The 15,209-nt window shown below is 46.7% G+C and overlaps 1 protein-coding gene across 1 annotated transcript in view; it reads right to left on the minus strand.

Moving 5' to 3' along the window:
• Nucleotides 1-361: 361 nt before the first annotated feature.
• Nucleotides 362-15,209, minus strand: part of DMBT1 (deleted in malignant brain tumors 1) — a 38,669-nt gene continuing 23,821 nt past the window's right edge. Inside the window, exons 27-45 of the mRNA XM_062496607.1 lie at nt 14,061-14,561; nt 13,644-13,818; nt 12,953-13,335; nt 12,477-12,515; nt 11,430-11,741; nt 10,932-10,973; nt 10,155-10,466; nt 9,655-9,825; nt 8,578-8,889; nt 7,517-7,546; nt 6,585-6,735; nt 6,059-6,270; nt 5,661-5,833; nt 5,158-5,546; nt 4,233-4,481; nt 4,040-4,173; nt 1,891-1,964; nt 1,575-1,715; nt 362-493 (exon numbers count right to left, since the gene is read on the minus strand). Of these exons, the coding sequence (XP_062352591.1) occupies nt 362-493; nt 1,575-1,715; nt 1,891-1,964; nt 4,040-4,173; nt 4,233-4,481; nt 5,158-5,546; nt 5,661-5,833; nt 6,059-6,270; nt 6,585-6,735; nt 7,517-7,546; nt 8,578-8,889; nt 9,655-9,825; nt 10,155-10,466; nt 10,932-10,973; nt 11,430-11,741; nt 12,477-12,515; nt 12,953-13,335; nt 13,644-13,818; nt 14,061-14,561 (3,932 nt within the window). The remainder of the gene's footprint in view (nt 494-1,574; nt 1,716-1,890; nt 1,965-4,039; nt 4,174-4,232; nt 4,482-5,157; nt 5,547-5,660; nt 5,834-6,058; nt 6,271-6,584; nt 6,736-7,516; nt 7,547-8,577; nt 8,890-9,654; nt 9,826-10,154; nt 10,467-10,931; nt 10,974-11,429; nt 11,742-12,476; nt 12,516-12,952; nt 13,336-13,643; nt 13,819-14,060; nt 14,562-15,209) is intronic.

The following is a 15,209-nucleotide window of genomic DNA, read 5'->3' on the forward strand; positions in this document are numbered from 1 at the left end:
GAATCCAGGCTTAGCAGTAGAAGATGGTAACTAATGCCAAATGCTTCTGAAGCAGCTCAACATCTCTAGACAGTCACTAGGAGGAAACAGAGAACCCACCTCTCTGAAATGATGGTTCCTGAAAACAGAAAAATACAGGAAAAAAAAAAGAGACAGTCATTCAGACTTGGCAGGCTCTTTGGAACAGTAGCAGCACAATTAATGTGTACATTACACCTGGTGACTAATCCACTTATTTCAGGAAAAAAAGCGAATATTTGGTTGGATGAGCACCAGATGATGAGGTGATTCAGGGCAAGAGGTGCTCCAAGTGTTATTCTAGGAAATGGAAACAACTCTCACTCCTCTGGGAGCAGCTGGGTCACTGGCAAGCTTCCTCAGCCAGGAGAGATTTCATTAAAATAGACTTCTTGTGTCGTGAGTCTGAGAGAGAACAACTCCTGATATTCACAAGCTGCTGTGTGAATTTTAGTGTCTCCTTAGTTTTCGCCATCTAAATAAAAACAGCTAAAAACATTAAAAGCGCAATAGGGAGATTCTAGTGCAATCCTGTTAAAAAAGCTTGGTTGTGACTTGGTGAGTCTGGTGGAGTTAACTGAGAAAATAGGATTATCAGTTGAGTGTAATGATCTCCAGAGTATATTCCTTTAGTTATATAATTGGAATTTGGTTCAAGCAGTGATTGGCCATTAAAGGACCCCTAAGGCAGAACTGGGAGCAGAAGGTTGTGCTCAGCTGCTGGATTCACATTGATGTCAATGAGTATCTGTGGCATTCCATGGGAAAGCATGGGGAGAAAGCACGGAAAATAAGAAAAATGGTGTTTCTTACCCCATACCCTGCAAACTCTAATTAGCTTTTTGAAATCCCAATCTACATGAGGATTTGTTATTAACAACTGGAAAATGAATCTACTTGCTGGCTATGAGATGCAGAAACTAAACAATGTTTATTTATACCCAGTTATAAATATTTTTGTGGCAGGTTCCTGGGAAGGAGGACTACAGAGTTGAACTATCTGCTTCATATTCCAAAATTAGAATAGAAGGATAAACAGGACAGAAAATTCGGCATACAAACAACCAAACATGAACTTTGTTTCTGAGCTTTGCTTCAACACCAGCTCTGGCCAAAGAGGTGGCTTGTTAGCACTGGGAACAGCATGAAGTCAGGAACCCATAGACCCCATGCAATTATTTACTAAAATATATACATGTAATTAAAATCAAATTGATTTTGATCCCTTCTTTTCCCATTAAAGAATCCTTCAGGAGAGTTTCTCAGGAATGTGGAATTTTGACAGAGTTCTAAGTACTTTCAGCTGTTTGTTTGTGGGATGGGGGAGAGAATTGGGGGAAAATAAAATAAAATAAAATAAAATAAAATAAAATAAAATAAAAAAAAATAAAATGTCTTGAGCCCCCCCTGCCTCCTCACTGGCACAGAAGCACAAGGAGCTGACAAATCCTTGACTGAGTGTGAGAGTTGCTGAAAACCATCATTGTGTTCTCAACATCATTCTCATCCTAAATCCAAACAAGAATCCTACCAGTGCTAGGAAGAAAATTACTTACCCCAGCCAGCACCAGTGCAGGGTGTAATTCAGTCACTGGATTGTCATTTCTAAGGGATTTTCTCATGGTGCTGCAAACAAAGTATTTATTATTGGTGCTGAGATGATCAACTGAGTGAACAAGAACATCTACGTGGTTGAGCTGTGACAGACACACCAGGAGGAAATGAAATAATCTGATAGCAAAGGCAGACAGTTATTCAAAGGAAAAAGCTGCCAAGTGAGGGTTGCTGTGTCTTGTCTGAGGGCAGAGGAGGTGACAAAAAGAAGCAGCCCCCATAAATCTCATTTAAGAAGAGCAAAGGAGTGTCCTTCACGTGCTCCTGGTTCTTGAGACCCTTGTGTTTGCAGGCACCAGCCTTCACTGTGAGATAGGCATAGCACTGATCCCCTACAAAACAAACAAAAAAACCAAAACAAAAGGCCAAATAAACAATTTTAGCTTACATTTTGGCTTTAATTCTTTGTATTTTTTAAACTAAGACATGAAAGGCAAAAAAACACAGGTCTTGCTTTTCATGTTTTCATGCACCAGTGATAAATGTTTATGTGGCATTTGGCTGTTTGCATTTCCAGCATATTTCAGTCTGGTTTATGAATGTGCACAAGACATTCTGAAAGTCTGGGTAAGTCCTGAGAAGCCAAACTCCTCACAATCACAAACCATGGAGGGAAAAAAAAATAAATAGTTTTGTGAACAGCATGCAAAAGTAATAAAAATTGAACAAAACTCTTCCTTCTGGAAAGCAGATATGAAATGACTTCCACCTCCTGACTGACATTTGAGTGAGAGCCAAAAAGTCTCCTGGTTGAGGTTTAATCTCTTGGATGATATTTGTGTTTTTGCCTGGTTTAGGATGTATGATAATGGGAAAGCTACAAGCTGATATAACAAGCCTTTAGAATGGATTGTGTTTTACAGACTTAAAGATTGCAAACAAAACATCTTTAACAGCTCAGCGTATTTTGAATTTGGATTTATTCAATCTAGAGAAGTTAAAACTTAATGGAAAAGATATTAATCAATGCTCAAAATGATTAGAATATGGTTGTGGTAAGATCAATTTTCACACTTCCTTTCCAGAGATGATCCATTCTCATAAAATTAAATGTTCCTTCTTTTCAATAAACCTTGAAATATTTCTTGATTCCTCATTCACATTTTCACTCCAGCTCACAAAATTTTGAGGCATCAGATAAATGGTTTTAGAATGATGAGAGAGGAGAATTAAAGAGGAGAAAAACAATAAAATAATTGTGCCAGACAACTTGTGGCATGAAAGTTGAAATTATTTCTTAATCTTTTAAGAGGTGTTAGGATTACAAAACTGTTTTAAGGCATTGTAGCAGAATTTTTTGTAGATAAAGATACCACAGCTTCCCACAAATGGCACATGTGAGACTGTCATCAGTGAAGCATTTTGGTGGCTCATAATATGTAAGGTTTGCCCTGCATTCATCCTGTGAGCGATGCTGACCTTTGCTCTGACATTACCTCATGTGAAAGCAGCTTCTTCAGTGCCAGTTTTGCAGGAAAACCATCAAGAACAGAAACAACAACTGCCAGGAGGGTGACAGCACCAGCCACTGGTGTAAGGGAATTTTCAGCAGCGGGGGGGAAAATATTTAAATATTTATATTAAGATAAATTCTGTATTAACATATTTAGAAGTTCCCTGTGTAGTGTTTCAGAAGCAGAGGCTCAGACCATCACTAGTAATTTTTAACCAAACAGACCACACTCTTCAACACAGTAAAATATTTGTATTTTAAGCACAGAGACATAAATTTGAAAGACAAAATAGATTTACTGGTTTGTAAACATTCCTTCCTTCGATTGTAAATTGCACTGCTCACAGAACAGATTAATTTTAGTCTTGGAAATCTCTGCATTTTATAAATAAGCACAGACCCATCATTGTTTCAGTGAGAAATATAGCATTAAAAACAATACTCAAAATTATTAGAATATTTTACAGCCACAATTCTGGTTGCTAGAAGAGCCATGAGTGAAAGTTATTGGGGTTTGATCTCAGCATTTTAAAGACCAAGGCACAAAGAGCTCCAGTGTTAAAGGGATGGCTCCCAGATCAAAGTCAGAAATAAGCAAACTCGCAGATTCATTGCTTTCAACTATTTGGACAGCTTCATATTAGCAGGGATGACAACTCAACAAAGTAAACTTCACAAGCAGAAGACAACTGAGGGAATGAAATATTTCTCAAGAAAGCTGGGGATTTGCTCCCAGCTGGCTATCATGGAATCATGGGATCATTTAGGTTAGAAAAGACCTTTAAGGTTATCGAGTCCCACTATTAAACTAGCACAGATAAGTCCACCAATAAACCACATCCCTGGGTGCCACCAAATTCACAATCAGACTGGAGCTAATTAGCACAATTCAAGGAGTTAAAGCATTAAAATGGATCCCAGGCAAGTCTCCTTTGGCACAGCCAGAGCAGTTACACTTTTTAAAAATGAGGGTTGAAAGCAGAAGCTTGCAAGCTGTTGATCCCTTCCTTTTTATGGCAAAGTTGGCAAAAGCAGATTTCAGTGACAGGCCACAGAACTGTGGCTTTTCTTGAAGCCCGTTGGTCATCCTAGAGCAAATGTGAGAGAAATTTATTGTGCTTTCCCAGTGTTTACACTCGGAGCATGCCCTTCTCGGAGCTGAAGGGGCCCAACCACCACATCCACTTCTTCCTCAGCAGAGCTGGTGTCTCTCTTGGCCCTGGAGCTGCAGCCCCGGTAGCAGTGGGAGGAGTAGTCCCTGAGCCTGCAGACCAGCATCTGGCACTTCAGGTACACGGACGGGTGCCGGCTCATGAACTCAAAGGCATTAAATTTGAACCGAGCAAAGTGGCCGGAAGGGGAGTAGTAGGTGGCATAGGAAGAATCTCTAGGACACCTAGAAAGGAGCAAAAAAGGGAATTAGTCTTCATGGATGCACACATCCTGCAAAATTATAATTCAAATTATTCCATTTGTTATTATATATTCCTGCAAAATTTAGATTAAAGCTGAATTATATCATAGTTGGGTACTAGGAAAGCAGTGGGATAAAAATGTAACTTTCATAGCATAGTATGGACTATACTATGCTATGTATATGTAATCTATAAATTACAGATTTTTTAAAGTACTATGAAGCAGCTGGAGTATTGGCAACTCTTCTGCTCCAAGAGAAGGACACTTTAAGTGGTGAAGAGGGAGCAACAAACTGTTAATAATGTCAGTGTTATACAAGGCATAAAAAAATTAGTCAAATGCTTGACCTGGTTTTACTAAAATATTTAACTGCTAGGATAGCAATTCCTACTGCCAGTTTCCACTGTCTCATCTACTTTTCTCCTGCTACTTTGAGTTTTGTTCACAGGACAATGATGGAGTAAGTGAAATGAAATGATAGTAAGGTCTAAATATAATTCCTTATTTCCGGGCTCGTACTGTAAAAATTAAAAAAAACGAAGACCATTTTTCACAGTCTGTTGATAGTGAGTTCTAACCCCATCCAGATTGACTGTATTATTTAAAATAAACGGGGATGACAGGCGCACTTCTGACAACTTGAAGAAAGCTCTTACCCGTTCCTGACTAAGTAATAGGCCAGCGTGTTAAAATCATGACGGTCAGGTGATGCCACACACGTGTCCACAACCACCTTCAGGTTTGGGTCTGAGCTGTGAAGACAAGCTTGGAGGTACAGGTTTTGGTTGAGGTCGATGTAGTAGGGAGAGCTGCGCACTTGCCGCCGGAACGCTGGGGAATCGTAGAAGGTGATGTTCATGTCATATCTGCCAAACTGGTACTCGTTCACGTCCACGGTGTCCTCAGCAGCATACATCACCTGCTGCCAGCTCTTCCTCAGCATTTTGCAGCTGACGTGCAAATTGATGTTCTTCTTCCTCTTGATTACATACCCGGAAGATGCAACCCTGATCGTGTTGGAGTAGTTGATTGTATCGTTGTTCTCCTGTTTAAAAATGCAATTTAAAATTGGGAATTGTGCTTTTTGGCACATCCCGTCTCTGTTCTAAGTTTTGTTAAGCTAAGGTATGCAATTGAGTGCCCAAAACAGGGAGTGTACCTCCTGTATTGTCCCACAGCTGTTGTAGGGGATGTTGAACACAACCTCCTGTGACGTGACAGTCGGTCTGCAGCGATTGTCGGTCAGGGTGACCCTCTGTGCTGAGTAGCCCTGAGACTGCAGGTAGTGTCTGCTGACCACTACGTGCATGTAGTCTGGCAGGCACTGGATGGCTGGCAGAAGAGGAAGGTACAATATATTTCTGAATTTAGGAATTTGTTAATGATTACAGGCATTTTTTTCTTTAATTTAGAAGTCAGGAAGTTCCCACCCCAACCCACTGTATTTCACACACATAACTCAATTTCCACAAATATCTTTAAATTTACACACATTTATCTTGCAAACAAAAGCAATACATAGGCTTGTCTGTTGAGAAACACTGGCCAGGAACTTACTAGTGTTGTGACCAGCTGGAATGGAGGAGTAGTGAGCCTGAAACCCTCTGAAGGAGTTTCTGGAATCACTGTGGAAGCGAACACTCATCATGTTTGAAGAGGACACATATGTGGGAAAGGAACCAGAACAGAATCTCCCAAGAAGAGGGGAAGAGTGGAGAGGTCCATCATAGACTTCAACATAGTCATGCTGACATGTCCCGCTTTGCATCCTTGGTAGAAAAATATCAGCACCTTGTCAAATCCATTTCATAAATTCTGATTTCACTGCCTTACATCTGATAAAATCTTTCAGCATTTAAACTTTTCTCAGCACAAATTTAATCTGGCTTTTATGCAGCTTTAGCATAAAATGGTGAGTAAAAAATGCAACAGGAATACAGACAGATTTTGATCTGGTCTTCCAAGTGTGGATGTTATTGGAAGTATCTTTAAAATTGGGATGGTTGCCTGTTTCAGATAAGATTTCAATCTTCTCAAGAAGTTTGACTTTGATATTTGCTCACGGAATAAATGTTTTACTTACTCAATATCTCTAAATGTGAGTGTTACACGGAAATTGTTCTCTACTTGTATTTCCCACACGCAGTCAGCATTGTTTGGATAACTTCCAGGATAGTTGGGACTCTGGAGCATCCCAGAGGAATCTGAGGCTGAGCCACCACAAAAATAAAGTGCTGCAGAAAGAAATGGGAAAGAATTTACTTACAGTAACCTCTGCAAAAGTGCACTTGAGCTGTATGTGCCTCATTCACAGCAATCGAAAAGCAGGTTCCCTGCTGACTGCAGGTGATAGTCTTTAGCAGCTGAATCAAAACTAATATTTGTTTTAACTTTAGGATTGCTTTCTTGTTGGATTTGGAATTCCCTCAGCAGTGAAGTTCCATCCGTGGTGTCAGACTACCCTCTTCAGGCTGGGCAGGTAACACCTGGATGCTTTCTGCCTCTTTTTAGAGTTGAGGTCAGTTCTGGTAGGTGTCATAACTGTTGAAATGGAAGTACCTTCCTGAACAGACAGTTTCTCATCAGTTACTCTGATGCTTCTCTTTATTCCCATAAGGTCTTTGGAGGGCAAGTAAGTTGCAGGTTTCGAGAAAACTTTAATTTTCTGGTCTCAGACTGAAATAAGTAATGCAGGCTGTTGGGAAAAGTATTAAGAATAAACATAGCTGCAAAAAGCTTTAGTGTTTCTACCAGCATGAATGACATAATTCCTGCTAAACACACAGGTAATCCTAAAAGTGTCTTTGTAGGAAGGTGAGCACAAGCTCTGAACATAAATCCTACAAGATGTGACAGTTAAAGATGAAAATCCATTTTATGTTCTGCTTGAAAAAGATCACTTACACTTGCAGAGATATTGTCGTAGAGACAAAAGACAAATTTACAGAGATGTGCAACAGGGAGAGAGCCAGATCACAAATGAACAAGGTAAGAAGTAGCACAGAAGAGCATTACCTGGTGGAGGTGTTGAGGTGGCCACTGGAGCTGTGGGTGTGGAGGAAGAAGAGACACAGGTGAGAAGGGCAGGTCATGAGAAAGGTACTGGAGCCTAGACACGGACTTGCCTTGAGTCACAGAGTGTTAAAATGGGGATCACAGGGAGGCAGGGAAGTGGAAACAGGAGGCCAGGCACTGAGGGCCAAGAGCTCCATAGTAGACACAGTTGCCTCCACTGCAAATGATCATATTCTCATTTCTTCTGATCATACTCCAAAACCCAGCATTTGTCTGGAAACAGCTCAGGTACTACCCATGCAGGAATTGAAAAGGTGAAGGCAGATTGAAACTTGGGCCTATTTCTCCTGGCTGCAGTGAGAGGCAATGCCTCTGCAAAGAGTTTCATTACCCTGGGTATAGAGATAGCATTATGTGCCCTGTCCAGGGACCTGCTGGGGGCTGCTGGATCTCCCTGGGGACAGAAGTGCTCAAGACGCTGGGTCATATGCAGAAAAACCCTTTGTCACCCATGCATAGGGCCCATTCACTGAGGGGGACACCCATGCACCCTGAACATGTCAGGGACAGAGGGAACAGCAGCTTTGCACCAGCCAGGATTAGCCCTATTGGACTCCCCTCTATTCTTATCGTGCCAGACTCAGGATGGCTTTAAAAGCAAGCCTAAAATGGGTGAGTTGGACTTACCTGTTTGGACCGGCCATTGAGCAGGAAGTGTTGGCTGGGTGGCTGCAACAAAGAACATGGAATCAACAAATGGCCAGCAAATCCAGCAGGATTGGAACAACAGATTGACATGGATGTGGACATGGACATGGACATGAAAATCCAGGCTGTAGGACTAAAAGGGGAAGAGAGCATGGATTTCTGTCCAGCCTTTCCCCCATCCAGATTCCAGTCTGATGTGCTCCCAGGCTTGCTCCATCTTTCACACTCTACAATCTCTCAATCTGCTCTTTGTCACCTCGTTGCTCAGCCCCTGTTCTGCTAAGAGAAGTCAGTATGCCTGATTTCACTGGAGGAACCCAAACCCTTTCAGATGGACTCTGCTGGCCACCCACCTGCACAGATGACACTGGCATCCTCCCTGTGCCTGCAGTTGTGCATGCCCCAGCCATTGTGCCGGCACATCTGCAGGGAGGGCTCATCCCCGCGGCACTGCACGTCGTCCAGGAAGATGCGGCCGGAGCCCATGCCAAAGCGAGCATTTTGTGGGGCGTCCACGGGCTGGCCACAGCCCAGCTGCTGGCACACCACCTGGGCATCCCGCAGGTCCCACTGGTCGTCACACACCGTCCCCCACGTGCTGCCATCGTACAGCTCCACGCGGCCCTCGCAGTCGTTCCTGCCGCCCCGCAGCCGCACGCTGGCCCCTGGCACACGGCACAAGGCACAAGGCACAAGCTCACACCAGCCCAGCATTCTGCTCTGCCCATGTGGGCCACTGCAACAGGGAGACTGCAAGGCTGCTGCGAGGCTGAGCATGAGGCTGGGGAGCTGGAATTACCTGTGGAATATGGCCTGGATCCAGTGGGTGCTGGAGCTGTGGATGCAAGGAAGAATTTGGTGTCAGTGACGACAGTTCCAAACAAAGTCAGTACAATGCCATGTAGATGAGAGTAGCCCATTCTCTAGGAGCCCCTGTCCTATGATTCTTACAGCATCCTGCAGAGCTCTTTCACTCATCTGAAATGACCATCATGAGTTCACACAGGACCCCTGAGCATACAGTAATCTCTCCAAAATTTCAAAATATTTAAGGCAGCAGCTTTCTTTTCCTCCAGCCACATTCCCAGTGTCAGAACATGGGAAATAAACATGGAAAGTAATGTCTGATTCCGCCCATGCAGGACTTGAGGCAGTTCCTTAACTGCAGAATGAACTTTTTTCTCCTGGTTGCAATGAGACGCAATGCCTCTGCAAAGAGTTTCATTAAACCAGCAATGGCTGCAGAGTTCCTTGACTCAAAGCACAGCTGCCCCACTTGCCAGCTCTTCCCCATGCTGTGTTTGCATCCTCACTTTAGTTTGTGGTGGCCGAACTGGAGAGGCCCAGTAGGGCTGGGAGACTCCCTGCAGTGCAGTAAGCTCTGGCAAGGGAGGTCAGGGAGAACAGTGAGTGAGAGTGGACAGGGTTACCTGGTGTGCTGCTCTCTGCTGTGGTAGCCGCTGTTGTTGTGGTGGTAAGCAGTGCTGAGGTGGACACCATGGTTGTGGCAGGGGCTGGTGTTGTAGTGTTCATCTCTGGTGGGCTGGATGTCTCTGTTAGGGAGGTGATGAGTTCAATGGCCATGGCCATGAAAACCAGAGCTGGAGGCCAAATGCCAGGAGAGAGGGTGGATGGAGCTCTTTCCTTCCTTTCCCCCATGCCGGCACCAGCCTGACCTCTCCCTACTGCTGCCCCATCCTCCATAAAGAACAATGCCTCAATCCAGAACTTTGTCCCTCTTTCAATGCCAAGAGCAGGAATTGTGGAGAGCCTGCTGTTCCCTCTCTGTGCAAGAATGAGGATTGTGCATGACATTGGCTTCATTCTCAAGCAGCAGCAGAAGAACCCCAGCCTCACCTCTATCTTGGCCAGACCCAGAACCCTCTTAGAATGATATGTAAAGGGCTGGTGTTCTCTGCTGGCCACCCACCTGCACAGATGACACTGGCATCCTCCACATGCCCACAGTTGTGCATGCCCCAGCCATTGTGCCGGCACATCTGCAGGGAGGGCTCATCCCCACGGCACTGCACGTCGTCCAGGAAGATGCGGCCGGAGCCCATGCCAAAGCGAGCATTTTGTGGGGCGTCCACGGGCTGGCCACAGCCCAGCTGCTGGCACACCACCTGGGCATCCCGCAGGTCCCACTGGTCGTCACACACCGTCCCCCACGTGCTGCCATCGTACAGCTCCACGCGGCCCTCGCAGCCGTTCCTGCTGCCCCGCAGCCGCACGCTGGCCCCTGGCACACGGCACAAGGCACAACATCAGGTTTCCACCAACTCTGCAGCCATAGCCTCGAGCTTCCCCATTGCTTTGAAGATTTTGCTCCAGTGACCATGAGCTGCAGCAGTGCAGACCCAAAAGCAATTTGGGGAGGATTGTTTTTAACAATAGGCTCCAGGAATGCAGACAGCAGTCTAGCCCTGTCCAGGGATCTGTTGGTGTCCTTTTGGTGTCCTGTTGGAGCTGCCTGGGTGCAGGAATCATTGATTCACTGAGGCATTTCCAGAAAAACCCTTTGCAACCCTTGGGAGCAAACCAACCCAAATGGGGACCCTTCTGCCACCCTGGACTTGTCATGGGCCAAGGGGATCAGCAGCTTTGCACTGATCAGGATCAGCAGTATTGGACTCCTCTCTTCTCCTATTGTGCCAGACTGAAGCTGGCTTTAAAATTTAGCATTAGTTGGGTGAGCAGGACCTACCGGTTGTGCGTGGCCATTGAGTAGGAGTAGTTGGATGGGCGGCTGCAAAGGAAAAGAGGGCGTGAACAAAAGCATAGTGAGGTTTGTGACTGTATATGGAATTGGATATGAACATCTTCATGACCATGGACATGAAAATTCAGGCTGTTGGACTAAAGGGGCAAGAGAACTTGGGTCCTGCCTTTCCCACCAATCTGGTACTAACTGGACCTGTCCCAAGTCCTGCCTCATCCTCCCCAAAGAACAATCCCATCCTCCTGCTCTTTGCCCCCTCATTTAGCCTCTAAAGCAGGTAGTGTAGAAAACCCAGTGTGCCCTCTCTGTGTAAAAATGTGTCTTATGCAGCCCATAGACTTCAGCCCCAGGTGGCGGAAGACCCCAGCCTTGCTTCTGCCCTGGCCCCAGTTGGAGAGCTGAGCTTGTCTGTTCCCAAAGGACAGACCTGGAATGCTCTCAGAGTGATATGTAAAGGGCTGGTGTTCTCTGCTGGCCACCCACCTGCACAGATGACACTGGCATCCTCCACATGCCCACAGTTGTGCACGCCCCAGCCATTGTGCCGGCACATCTGCAGGGAGGGCTCATCCCCACGGCACTGCACGTCGTCCAGGAAGATGCGGCCGGAGCCCATGCCAAAGCGAGCATTTTGTGGGGCGTCCACGGGCTGGCCACAGCCCAGCTGCTGGCACACCACCTGGGCATCCCGCAGGTCCCACTGGTCGTCACACACCGTCCCCCACGTGCTGCCATCGTACAGCTCCACGCGGCCCTCGCAGCCGTTCCTGCCGCCCCGCAGCCGCACGCTGGCCCCTGGCACACGGCACAAGGCACAACATCGGGTTTCCCACACCTCAGCATCCACATCCCCCACCTCCCTAAATGTTTTGCAGATTTTGCCCCAGTGACTTTGATTTGAAGTGGTGTAAACCTAAGGAAAACAAGGAAAGGGAGTGAGAGAGCAAAGACTCCAGGTGCATGGAAGACTGATGCTCTCCACCATGAGAACAGCCTGGGGGTCTGGGGAGCTGCTAAGGGCATGGGAAGCATTTGCCAAAAAGCCAGTTTTGCACACTATATTCTTGGGACACCTCCTGAGGGGTACCGTGCATATCCCTTGCAGATGTTTGAGGCTATGGGCCCTGACAGGGTATCCACAAGGGACTGGCCACCTTTGCCTGATGGTTGCAAAGCTACAACCATGACCAGGCATCAGGACAGATAGCTGTGTCTTGAGCAGGCCTGGCAAGCACACGGGCTTGAGGGAAGAGATTGGCCTCATCCACTTGGTACTTGCTGCCTCACAGCCAGGAGCCATGAAGTGTCTGGCAGACCAGGACTTGGACTCAACACCACTGCAGCTGCCATTGTACTGAGTCTCAGATCCTCCCTGGCAGAAGCCCTCGAATGACAAGACCCCTTGCCAAGGGCAGAAGGCACCAGCGACATTGCAGTGCACAGGCTCATCCCAGCAGGCCCCGTCTCTTCTCTTGGGCTAGGGTGGGGTTCACTATAGAACTAGAAATAGTATGGGTGGGAAGGAATTACCTGTTGTGTACGGCCATTGAGCAGGAGTTGGATTGGCAGCTGCAAGGAAAAGAGATAGTGACTAAAAGGATAATAAAGGCAGCACACTTGTTGCAGTAGATGGTCACAGACATGGACGTGGATGTGCACATGGATGTAGACATGGGCATGAAAATGCTAGGCTCAAGGAATAAAGGGAGCAAAGGGCATGGAAGTCCTGCCATTGACCTATCCAGTCTGATATATCTTCAGTACAGCCCATGCCGTGATCCCACAAACCTACTCTTTGCAAATACATGGAGCACCAACACCTATGGGACTGGAGAACCTGTTATGCCCTCTTGGTGTAAAAATGGGGATTTTGCATAACATGTTTTTCAGCATCGGCAGCAGAACACCCCAGGGTCTCCTCTCTGCCCTGGCTCTGCATGGCTGCTTCCCATGTAGGACACCTGAACCTGTCTGGTTTGAGCTGCTGGACTATGCTGGCCACCCACCTGCACAGATGACACTGGCATCCTCCACGTGCCCACAGTTGTGCATGCCCCAGCCATTGTGCCGGCACATCTGCAGGGAGGGCTCATCCCCGCGGCACTGCACGTCGTCCAGGAAGATGCGGCCGGAGCCCATGCCAAAGTGGGAAGTGTCCAGTGCAGCCAGAGGCTGGCCACAGCCCAGCTGCTGGCACACCACCTGGGCATCCCGCAGGTCCCACTGGTCGTCACACACCGTCCCCCACGTGCTGCCATCGTACAGCTCCACGCGGCCCTCGCAGTCGTTCCTGCCGCCCCGCAGCCGCACGCTGGCCCCTGGCACACGGCACAAGGCACAAGGCACAAGCTCACACCAGCCCAGCATTCTGCTCTGCCCATGTGGGCCACTGCAACAGGGAGACTGCAAGGCTGCTGCGAGGCTGAGCATGAGGCTGGGGAGCTGGAATTACCTGTGGAATATGGCCTGGATCCAGTGGGTGCTGGAGCTGTGGATGCAAGGAAGAATTTGGTGTCAGTGACGACAGTTCCAAACAAAGTCAGCACAATACCATGTAGATGAGAGTAGCCCATTCTCTAGGAGCCCCTGTCCTATGATTCTTACAGCATCCTGCAGAGCTCTTTCACTCATCTGAAATGACCATCATGACTTTGCTGTTTCACACACTGAACAGTGCGTGAGAGAATACAGGGTTACCTGGTGTGCTTCTCTCTGCTCTCATAGCTGTTTCCTTTGAGGTGGTCAGCAATGGTGATGTTACCATTTTTGTGGATGTGGTCATCTCTGCTGAGGTGGACATCTCTGCTGAGGTGGACACCTCTGTTGTGGCACTGGATAGTGCTGCGGTGGTCATCTCTGCTGAGGTAGACACCTCTGACATTCTAGTGGGTAGCACTGTGCTGGTCGGATGAGGCAGGCTGGATGTTCCTGATAAGGAAATCATTAGTGCCATGGCAATGGACATGGGAATGGACATGAAAAACAGAACTGGACAATTAATGGGGGAAGACCACATGTCCTGTCATTCTGGGAGTCTCCCTGCACTGCAATCAGGTCTGGGAAGGAAGTCCAGAGGCATTAAATAGAACAGTGAGTGGTATTGGACAGGGTTACCTGCTTTGATCTCCTCTGTTGTGGTGATCATATCAGACAGTCTCTCTGTGGTGATTGTATCAGACAAAGCGTACAACAGTGGTAGGGCAGCAGATGACACTTCCATCTCTGGTGAAGTGGACATGTCTCCTGGGAAGGTCATTAGTGATGTGCTGTCTGGGGTTGTCATTGGCACTGTGGTGGTCATCTCCACTAGGAAGGATGTCTCTGTTGTGGGGGATGATGGCACCATGGTGTCTGTCTGCAATGAGAATGTTGTCTCCTCTGTGAGGCCTGTTGGTGTCTCTCTTAGAGACATCGTTGATGTCTGGGATTCTGGGAGTGTTGTCTGTTCTATGGGGGTCGTCTCCATTGTTGAAGCTGTTGTATCTGTTGATGCTGGCATTGATGTCTCTCTTAGAGACATTGTTGATCCTGGGAGTGTTGTCTGTTCTATGGAGGTCGTCTCCAGTGCTGTTGTATCTGTTGATATTGGCTCTGTTGGTATTGGGTCAGGCTCTTCTGTGAAAAAAAGAAGAAAAACACCCTTCACATGAGCACTGTGCAGTGGATACATCTGTGTAGTAGCTACAAACCAGTTCCTCTGGGATGAAGTGAAATCAAGAACAATTATTCTGATGGCATAGTCCATCTTGTCAGGGGTCAGTGGAGAGAGTGGAGGTGGGTAACATCCCATTTAAAATTTTTCTTGGAAGTGGTATTTCCAAATGGTAAGAGGGTGAGATTTTGTTGTGGCATCTACTCCCAGCCCCAGGACAGCCTAGGCACAGCCTGGTATTCTACAGGCTCCTGACGTGAAGGGGGGGAGCTGTGGGGCTGCTGGCAGCAGCAGGGCTTGGAGCTGTCCCCATTGTGAATGACCTTCTGCAGAGGATCAGGACATCCCCAGGAACAGGTTGGGCAGTGGTCTTGGGATGGGGCTTTGGTGCAAAGGCAGGAGTGGACTAGGCTGAACCATCTGTTGGATACATCCAGCCTGTAGAAGGCACTGGAGTTATGAATGCAAGCAAGAAATAAATGACTTTTTAAAAGGCTCTGAACACATCACCCATAGATTAATAGAGGTATTGTAGCAATTTTTATTCTTTTCTTCTAAGTGAAAAACACTGGTGTAGTTAACACTTCCTTCTAGCATGGATTCAGCTCTCC

The sequence above is a fragment of the Cinclus cinclus genome, chromosome 7 (assembly GCF_963662255.1).
Source record: "Cinclus cinclus chromosome 7, bCinCin1.1, whole genome shotgun sequence".
Classification (NCBI taxonomy): domain Eukaryota; kingdom Metazoa; phylum Chordata; class Aves; order Passeriformes; family Cinclidae; genus Cinclus; species Cinclus cinclus.